General features: G+C 44.6%; 1 protein-coding gene across 1 annotated transcript; it reads right to left on the bottom strand.

Moving 5' to 3' along the window:
• Positions 1–537: 537 nt before the first annotated feature.
• Positions 538–5,229, bottom strand: CNRIP1 (cannabinoid receptor interacting protein 1; the record flags this gene model as incomplete). Its single annotated transcript, XM_084284363.1, has 3 exons — positions 538–702; positions 4,324–4,468; positions 5,051–5,229. The coding sequence occupies 3 exons, from the start codon at positions 5,227–5,229 to the stop codon at positions 538–540; spliced, it is 489 nt and encodes a 162-aa protein (XP_084140489.1).
• Positions 5,230–10,597: the final 5,368 nt, after the last annotated feature.

The following is a 10,597-nucleotide window of genomic DNA, read 5'->3' as shown; positions in this document are numbered from 1 at the left end:
CCCTTGATACCAACAGTGCAGTAGCTGCCATTTATCTAAACCTACAGACATCCATAATTTGCACTTTTTTTGCTGTCCACTGGGATGACATGTAAACAAAATTCCTGAAGGAGCACACTGATTTAGGAGCAAACAAATATAAATATGGAAATTTCCAACATGATAGATATCGCATCCAAATTCTAAGCAATAAAGCAAAACACTTCACAAAGGGTGTTACATCTAGTGGGCATAATCCAGATAGTTATGACACTATTATGATAGGATGACTTTCTACCCAGGAATCAATTACTCTTTACCATGATGCCTACAGTATTCCCAGGGTATAGGTAAAGAGCGTTGCAGACGCCAAGGTAAACTTGAAATACAGTAACAGGCAAAGATTTCAGTGGCACCACCAGTACATACAACTGAGTTATTGGAACCTTACGGAACAAAGCGACGTTACAGTATGCCTTTGTTAAGGCTTCTTGCTGGTTTAAAAAGGTAGATTTTTTTTTAAAGGAGTTTGTCCAGCAGTGTTGGTTGCACTTCTCTTCAGTGGAAGGTCTCTTTGTTGATCCACATAAGACTGCGTGTCTCATTCGGTTTGCATTCGTACTCAATGCTGCCAAAACTGTTTCCCCACTGGCAGTGATCCCGTTTGTGGTAGTTGTAGAATTTGACTTGCCAGACCGTTTCAAAAGTGCCAATGTCATTAAACTGTGAGGAAAAGGGAGCATCAGTGTTAATAATGAAAGGGGTAAAAATGTTCAAGTTCCCATATTGGTAAATGTTACTAACAGCCAGAATCAAAGCTATAATCCTCAAGATGACACAGCAGTAGTGGCATGATGACCTCGAAGTGGCTTGTATATACCATAGATCGTGTAGCAGTGATCTGTAGTGAAATAGGCTATTGCTTCAACTACATACCATACCTAGAGGCTGCAGTTAGGATAGGGAAGATTCCTTCTTTGTAGCCCTCTGTCTCAGTGTCATGACTGAGACCTGCTGCTATCAGATCACTTACTCCTCCTCTGGGTTTTTGTTCCACATTTTACATGAAACTTAAGCAAAAGTTCCCGTTTCTACGTTTCTGCAATTTCTAGTTGTACTGTGGTGGCACAGCTTTTCCAACTTAGATACAAGTACCAGAGGGCAGGAAGGAGATGATCAGCACACGTTAGTAGCTAAGAGTCTAATACAGTGAAGGAATAGCGAGACATTGACTGTAAGTTGTCTGCTTGCAACTCAGTGGGTAAGACTATAGCTATGGTAAGTTCTGTAAAGTAAGACCTCTAAGTTGTTTTTTATCATTTTTTTTTTCTTTTAAGAATTTCCATCACTCACTAATGACAGCCTCTTCACTTGACTCTTTTCCATTCTCATCATGTGCCTGGAAGCTGACCTTAGATCATCTACCTAGGATAATCACACTCGCAAAGTCAGTATGAAAGCTCTATTTTGTAGTGACTCTTACTCAGTTGCAATCAGAGCCTTTTGTACTCAGTTTTCACAGAAGGGCATGGAGTTATTTTGCTTGTTTTTTTGTTTTTAATCCAAGATGTGGTTTTTAAGCTGCTGCTACTTAATGGACATTGCTTTAAACCTCCCCCAGCCCACTGTGGTATCTTAAATTTAGCCTGATGATGGCAGGAGTTGCTGCATGCTGAAAGTGGAAGGTTTTTACTTGACTCTAGTTGCAAGTGTTACCTTAAAGGTGTAGTTGAAATATTTCTGTTGCTTCCATTGAAGGAGGCAAAAATCAGACATACAAGCTATTTTACCCCTCCCAGCAATCAAAATCTTAATTAAGATTCATTATTCCCCTCTGATGGTAATCCTGAAACCAGCAGTAATGCAAGATAGTAAAAGTGAAGCACATTGAATATTACTGGGCACAACCTACATGGAGAAATCCTCAGTAGAGAGGAGCACCAACCACCCTTGCCCGAAAACTGAGGAAGAAAATGGATTGATCCAGAAGAAAAAGTGTTTCTTTACAAAAGTATTTGTAAAGGAGGTACGATCAAGAGCAGTATTGCATTTCATTGATGTACAGAAACATCTGAATTTCTGAAGAGATGAAGGAGGAAAACAAGTTGTCTTCCTTCACTGACCCACTTTGCTGAGCTACTCAGAGTAGTTTGTCTGACTGCTGGGGATTTCCAGGAGAAGGAAAGAATTAAATTGCAGAGCTTTTCTACTCTGTGCCTCCCCACAAGCCCAGTTCTTAGCACGTGCAGCAGCTCTGTGGCATAATGAATGTTGTGCATCCTCTGAGCTCCCCTGAATTCCCGTGGCTCCTGAGACTTAATCCTGGCTCCTCCACTGAGCCAACATGTGGCCATCCCCAGGGAAGAAGGGTATCCCTACCCTTGGGCAGGCTCAGCTTGGTGCTGTAGGCAGGAGTAATTATTTAATTGTTCCCTCTGAATCTGTGTGCTAGGATGACTTGGTGGCTATTTGTTATGGGAAGAGAGGTCTTGCTTCTTAATAAGTCTTGGTCTGGTCTGACCAAGAATAAAATCAGACCAAAGAGAGGTATCTAACTGGGTTTACACCATCTGTTAGACAGTTGAGAGTTTTCTGGTTAGTGGGCGCAAGTGAACAGTCAGCTAACAGCAACACATCCTCATTTTCTGGAATCCAGACATGGGATTGTTGTTTTACATATATATACTCTATCTGTAAGACGTAAGATAAAAGTAAGAGCACAAAAAAGTTATGCATTTAAAATTTCAGAGCAGACAAGAAATACATTTATCACTTTCATGGATACTCTGTCTTCTGGGCATTAAATTGGCAGTATCAGACCAGCTCAACATTGGGACTGACCTCTCAGTCTATTCCTAATGTGAGTTCAGACTTCTAAGCTTTAAATAGTCCTTTTCTCCCTAGGATATGTCAGGATTCTGCCAGTTACAGAAAAGGAAGTGGAGGCAGAAGTTCCTTATAATTGAAAGAAATAGGAAAATGTAAAGCAGCGTACAGTGAGCCTAGTTTTGAAGATTCAGGAAGTAGCTATTAGAAGCAGTTTTTGAACTGGGGTGCCTGAGGTTTGTTCCCTAAATCTGTCATAGCTCTGGCTAGCTAAGCAGCTAAATGATGAGTTAGGCATGTAAATCCCTGTTGAGGTGCCTATATTTGATACTTAAAAGTATCAGTTGTGGACTTCTAAGTCTGTACTGAAGAACCGATCTGTCAAGATCAAACCCTAAAAGGGGTTGAGGACTTGCTAAACACTTGCAAATCCTATTAGTTTCATGGTTTAGAATATCAGGATCTGATTTGTAAAGCTGCTGTTTGGATAAATATTGTGGCTGCTCATTCTTATGTTGCAAGAAAACAACCAGGAGCTTGTGGCTGAAAACCAGACCCTCCTTCCATTGCTTGGAATTCCTTCATTTGTGTTTTATCGGTCTTAGTTTTCTGCACAGAAGTTAAATTTCCATATTTTCAGAGTTCACCTCAGTAATGTGGAGGGTACAGTCCACATAGATATCAAAATAGAGCTGCCTCAATCAGAGCACGTGTGTTTTTGGGTCAGTGCCCTTTAACCTCCTGGAGTGAAGCCATTAGGAAACAGAACTGCTGTGCTGAATAAGTGGTTTCCAACAACCCTGCTCAATGTTGGTGCTGTAAAAATTCTCACTCTTCTCCTTCCCCCTGAGAAGAAAATCACCAGCCTATAGTTTCTGTATTTGTTAGAGAGAGTCTGCTGCTCAGAGTCATCCTAGGCATTCATTTTTTGGGGGTGTTAGGAGGCAAATGTATAGAGAAGGGATTAACATGGACAAATACTGCAGGGTAGCCTTATTAGCCTAAGATTAGGGAGTGGTAACTGTTAGTGGGATGTTGGTCCCCAAAGTTACACATTGTGTAATTGTCAGAAACTTTAAATTAAGCTGTTACAGTTATCCAGAAGGGTATTGCCGTGCCAAATGGCAGAACATTCCAGAATAAAAAACAAAACACACAAGATAAAGTTAAGAAGAAATCTTGAGTGCAGCAAGCAAATATGAGAAAAAGCTGAAATCTGGGAGGCTTGGAAACCTTGGTAGGGTCCTAAACTCATAGAAATTAGAGCAGACCCTTAGGAGGGCTTCAGCCGAAGATGACATCCTGCTCTGTTTCCTCTCTGTGGTACAGGAGCTGCAGGACAAACACCACGAATCCCTCACAGCTGTAATCGGGGCGGGGAGAAGACTGATGGAAAGCAAAGAGGGCAGCAGCTGTGAGCAGGATTTGCCCTGAAATATTTCTCTGCCACGCTTTCCTCCGTGGGCGTCACGTCCCTGCCACCCGCCCTCATCCCTCCGTGTGCGGAGGACCACGTACCTGCATGTTGACCTGGATGGGCTGTCTCTCCCCGCTCTTGGTGTGGGGCACCCCTTCTGTGTCGTAGATCCCCGTGTACGAGGCCACCTGAGCATCCCTCGATTTCTCCTCTAGTGGCACATTGACGCCCCCAATGCCCATCGTCCTGCGAAGAGACAGGATCCGGCCTTTCAGCAGCCCTGCAGGCCCCTCGGAGCCGGGGATGTGGCAGTGGTTTCAGCAGACCTGCAGGTGCTGCTGACTCACCGGGGCTCCCCCCCCAAAAAATGATAAAATCAGGGCTCTGCAATCACCCAGGGAAGTTGAAAAAGGAATGTGAGGATCCCTAGGAGCTGGGGAGGGCTTGGGTGAATCCCTTCTCCGTGGCTGGAGGACATTTTCTTGTCTGTGTCCTCCCCGGTGCTGGTCTCTGCTTTGGCAGGGTGCAGCGGGGCTGGGCTGGGAGCATCCCCACGCTGCAGGAGCCCATCCTTCTGCCCCCAGGGCAAACCACGGGGAAGGAGGGAGAAAAGGAGCCAGGCCCTAATAAGCTACGGAGGGAGGAAAGGGGAAAGAAGCGACTCCCAAACGCAGCCTCCCTCCGGAGCCAGCAAGGGAAAGGCTGCCCAGAGACCCAGAAACGCGGCGGCGAGAGGGCGGAGAGGGAGAAATCACGGCAACCCCGCGCTGTCAGCCTGCCAGGAAACCCTCTTAAACCTCTAAAAATAAAAGCTTTGGATGCACTTACGTGGCCTGGACGGTGCCGGGCCGGAGGGCGATGTCGATCTTGTACTTGGCCCCGGTCAGCAGCTTGATGGTGCGGTTCTGGCCGAAGCGCTGCCCGTCCACCTTGAAGTACACGGCGCCGTCGTTGGGCTGGATGCGCAGCGCCACGCTGATCTTCACCAGGCTGGGGATGTCGCCCATGGCGAGAGGGGGGGGGGGGGCTGTCCTCGTCTCTCCCCCCTCCGCAGCAGGGCAGAGCAGACCGAGGCGGCGAGGGAGAGGAAGAGGAGGAGGGAGGAGGAAGAGGAGGGGCTGCCGGAGCGCAGCCGGCACAGCCCTTCCCCAAAGCAGCGCACGATGGATTTAGTTTGCCCTTCCCCTCTAATCACGGCGCAGCGTCTGGGCGCCGGGTTTCCTCTTCCCCGCTGTCCCTCCGTGTCCCTCCTGTCCTTCCCTGTCCCCCTGTCCCTCCCTGTCCCCCCTGGCCCCGTTCCCGGCCGGTGGCCGCCGCCCCGGCCCGCCCCGTTCAGCACCGCGGCCCCGGACAGCGGCCCCGAGCCCGGGCAGCCCCGGCGCCTTCCCTCCCTCCCCGTCCCTCTCCTTTATTTTCACAGGGAAAACCCCATCACAAAGGCGGTGTCAGGCCGGCATGGCAATTCTTCAGCCCTTTACCAATGGCTGCCACCATCCCTTCAAGGATCTGTGCCCGTCCTACCTTAATTCAGCTCTACGCCGCTCCTGTTCCAGCCTAAGGCTCAGAGATTGCTTGTCGAGCATCAGGAGGCTCAGGCACCCTTTCCATTCTTCTGCAAAGAATATATATTTTTTTCCTTTTCCATATCTGTTCTATTTACTGTTAAAACTGCAGCATTCTCACAGCTGACACAGGATCTGGACCATAAATGTATTTTTTGGTTGATTGAGCAATACAACAGTTCATGATTTCATTAGGAGCATTGCACAGCTCGTTCACCTACATGTTGTGCTGGGCCTGATGTTTTCTTTGTTTTTCTAAAGCAGGGATGTACACAGGGTGGTAAAATGTAGTATTGTTAAGTCATATGGAAGATCAGGCATTACCCAGCTTCTTTTCATTCTGTATGCAAGTTAATTACAAATATTTTTATCTTTATTTTTTTTGTAACAAGCCAAATAACACATACTGCTGAAAGCTTGACTTCTGCAACAGAAATCTTAATATATTTGCTTTGATTAATTATCCAGCTAAGAATAGGCTTCATAATTTTTTATGCATGCAAGGTTTTCACAAAAATAAGAGCAGGGTGTGATTCCTACATCTCAGAACTGCGTATATAGCAAGCTCTGTAAATAACATTCCACCTTTGGTAGCAGTCATAGGTAGCAGGGATTATCCTATAGGAAAGTTGTTACATGATGCAGTCATTACTTTTCCCACTGAACAGTCAAGAGTGAAATAAATACCATTTAAAAACAAAATAAAACGAAACGAAACCAAACCAAACCAAACCAGTTCTTTATGTATGATGAGGTAGCTGCATTATCAACATTAATACATGACAAGAATCTTACGGGCTCGGTGAGTCACCTAAGACTCTTGTATTGTCACAGGACAACTAATCAAAAAGTAGTTGCATTTAATCAAGTAGTAAGTTCCAGGAGCAACTCATCCCACAGGGGGAGACTATGTTTCATCACAAGTCATACACTGAACTTTGTCGATTTACTGCCCAGATCATTGCTGACTTTAAAGGTCCTCAAGAACAGACATCAAAAATTGGGTAAAATGAATCCCTCCAACACTCCAACCATTGTCTAAGTCAGCAGTGAATGGTCTCGAAAATATCTTGGAAGTCATCAATCAAGTGGTATGTACAGATTTTCACATGAGGAAGCACCTGTGATATTTAGACAAATATAACTTTATGGCTCAGAAAACACCAGGTGTGCATTTCTCCTTATCGTGTTTGATTGTTGCAAGAGACTTCCTTTTTTTCATTATATTCTGCTGAGAATATAATTCTGCTGGTTTTGTGGCTTGTTGAAAGTTTTGCTTGCAGCAATTCCCACTTCTGTAAGTTTAAATGTAATTCAGTAAGAAACCACAGAGGCCTTACACATGGGAATCTGATAGCATCACTTAAAGCGGTGTGAAGAATAATGGCCATTGCCAGGGATCGGTTTTACTCCCCTCACAGGCCAGACATATCATGTTGTAGTAAATTGTGTGTGGCTAAAGGCATTGATTGCAATTAGCTTCCCAAGTACACGAGAGGTCAGATCTATAACGAGTTTTTTTTCCCCTTATTATTTCTGCCTGCATGATCACCTTTCTCTGGGCACAGCTCAGGCTGTGATTGTATTCCAGACCACTACGGCAAAATAGCAAACACAAGGGAGAACTTAATAAGCATCGTAATATGGATCACGTATACATAGGCTGAGTAACTGTTTTACTGTGTGAAAGTGAAATGCGGTGAGGGTGGAGCATTTATGCAGAAGCAGTTTTAAATGTAAGCATTGTCTTTCTTTTTATTGATCTGATAACTTCACATGCCTTTAGTGCTTACATTTATCTGCCCCTACCAGATGTTCTTTATCATTGTAGATGACAGGGGAGAGGCTACCTTTCATAAGTCTTTCTGGGAGGTTATTTTTTTTGCTGCAGCATAACAACTGCCCTTAATAGTTGTGACTAGCTTCACCTGGACTCTCCACCCCACACCTCCACCTATGGACCCTATTTCAGGTCAGTCCTGAGCCTTCAGTCTTTGCCTGAGCTATGTGCCGGTCTTAAGTTTTGCTACAGGCAATGCCCTGCCAGTTCTCACAGGGATTTTCTGTGCATTCCAGGCCCTAGGGAGATGCTGGTCTGCATAGTTCCCTGATATTACATGCTTGATTTTTCCATGTGGAATAAGATAACTGCAGGAATAAGGAGGCAGTGTGCATTTTGCTGAAAAAAATAAAAAATTGCTCTGAGCACAGAGCAAATGCAGTGACCCCTACAAGGGTCAAAATTAAATATGTTGTTATAGGGCCTACACCATGTCTTAAGTCACAACAGTAGTTTATTTCTAGAAGCAAATACATAGGCTTATGTGTCCTTCCCTTCATTATTATTATTTTTTATTCTTTCAAGTCTGCTTTTTGTTTCTCTGGCATCTGAGACTTCACAGGCTATTATCTGGAGTCAGTAGGATACACTAAGCTAATTCCCTTTCCTTTGGGGGCAGGGATACTGCAAAGTTCCCATGTGCACTGATGAGCCCCTTAGTGCTCATGAAGAGGGCGGTGAGCTTCCTCAGGTGAGCAACTACCAACGTGTTCATTCATCCTCATCTCTTTTTCTTCCGAGAGCTATGAGGGTTGCATGCTGCAGTTTCACCTTTCTAGACATCTCTGTTGTGCCTAGGCCTTCTCTGCTTCGCCTGCATCACCTACGTGTGTTGCTGATGGAGAAATACTCTATGGAAGAGGTAGGTCACAGGTGAGGTTGGATGTATTCAGTGAAAAGTCAGAGCTTATATGCATGCAAGCCATGGCGTATGCTATGTGCTGGTCCAGTTTGCCTAGAAGACATGCAGGGTTAGTCCATCTGGTGTCTTGAATCTGCTCTAAATGGTCATTCTGTGTGTGACGTGTCAGGTGCATGAACGTTTCAGTATCACTGTTTATGTAGATCTCCCCATTTTCCATTTAATATGTTAATCCTGCTGCATGGCTCTACAAGAATTAAATACATGAAACGTGCCTAGAGGTCAGAATAAGATGGCTCCTTTATGACAGACGACACGCAGCATTTAGGTTCCAAGGTGACACGAACAATTCCTGTAATATTTTCCTGCTTTCTTCTCTTCAATTCCTTTCTTAATACCACTCTAACTGTGAATGTTCTGGTTTTGGGTTTCTTTTCGAGAAGTGGATGTAAAGCCACAGTCGCTCATTTGCTAAAAATAGCCATGTGTGGTGCCACATGGAGTGAATTGTGCTGAGCCGTGCATCTGCCAGCTCTCAGTTTAATGCTGTAATTCTTCTGAGATTGCTGCCTCTGAGTAGAAGTCAGAAAGGGTTTTACTTGCAGCTGGACCTTTGCAAACCTTATGTTATTTTTTTGAATGTAGACAATCATTTTGATTGTATCGCATCTGATTTAATTTCTCTGGGAAATCTGGCTTGATTTGCTGGAGAGATGCATGTTTCTGGAGAACTCAACCATTCTGTTACAGATGGAGTGGGCTTACAGCACTTAAAGTGCAGCAGGCAGATCTGAAATCCAGCCATGCAAGGGCTAGCACCAAGAGCAGCAAAGCTGATGTAACAAGCTGAAGAGCTGCCTGTGTTCCTTGCAGCCGACACATTTACTTGCAGAGAGATGGCTGGGTGTAAATGCCCATCAGTCTCGCAGCTAGATCCCTTGCTCACATAAATTCAAGTGATTGCTTTTTTTTTTAATGCTTGCAGGAGTGAGTCCTGAAGTAGCAGAAAGAAACATAATTTTCTGAGGAAGTACAGCAGCAAGATGTCTCTTACAGGAACGGTTTAGTTGCCAATAAGCTGAGCTAAGATATTCATCTGTGATCTCTGCTGCAGATTGTGTTGTTGTGGCAAATGTTTGTAATCTGCCATCAAGCACCTTTACTTTGGGCAGAAATGGGGAGAACAGGGTAACTTACAGCAGATTTCCACAATTCAGGTTATGATCCTTTTGCTGCCAGAAATCAGCTCTTCCATGGAAAGCCAGAAGAATGCAGGCCTTCCTCTTCCCTAGGCCTGCTGCTGCTCTTTATGACCAGCTTGTTAAAGAAGATGTGCATCAGCACCGTGTCCTTCACATCGGCCACAGTCACTGCATGGTTAAGGACCGTCTTGCTTTGCGCGAGTGATTTAGTTGATCAGCACATTTCTGCCCGGGGATGACAAAGCGTTGATTCCCCTGTGATGATGGGTGATAAATGAAACAAAGTCAGAAGGGCAAAAAGAATAGCTGAGCTTTGGAGATGAGAGAAACAATGCAGAGAAAATAAACGTTATAAAAGTAGCTGCATCCAGCTAAAACTCAAGGAAGATAATTTTATGCCTTGACAGTGAGTTGCTTAAGTACCTAATGGTAAATTCTGGAGTCATTGGCTTGGTGCCACTGTATCTCTAATTTCATTTCACACATCTTCAAGGACTTTTTATGCAGGTAAATGAGAAATTGAGTGTCCTTTGCCTACTGGTGTGGTCAGCATCCTTTTCTCTTCACAGTAAACCACTTTCTAGTATAAGGTCATATAGATGCTCTATCAAAGGACTGTCCCTGGGCATTTCATATCATTAGTTCATCACTGTAATCCTGACTAAGCATAAACACCAAACCGGCAGGAGCAGGTGGGCAGGGATGCCAAGGGGGAAATCTGTACAAAAGCTGCCTGCAGAGAGAAAGACACTGGCAGTTTAGTCTTTCTTCTCATAAGCCCTTCCAGATGGGGAAGGGGTTTTCTTTCCTCAGGACTAAAGGGGAGCAAGGTAGAGAAATAAGTAAGAGCTAACTGTGAGATACTTTGTGGTCTTTAATGTTCACCCCCAGGCTCCGTAGCTTTATGGG

The sequence above is a fragment of the Netta rufina genome (genome assembly GCF_964035555.1).
Source record: "Netta rufina genome assembly, chromosome: 3".
Classification (NCBI taxonomy): domain Eukaryota; kingdom Metazoa; phylum Chordata; class Aves; order Anseriformes; family Anatidae; genus Netta; species Netta rufina.
This window is presented reverse-complemented; position numbering and strand designations above follow the sequence as displayed.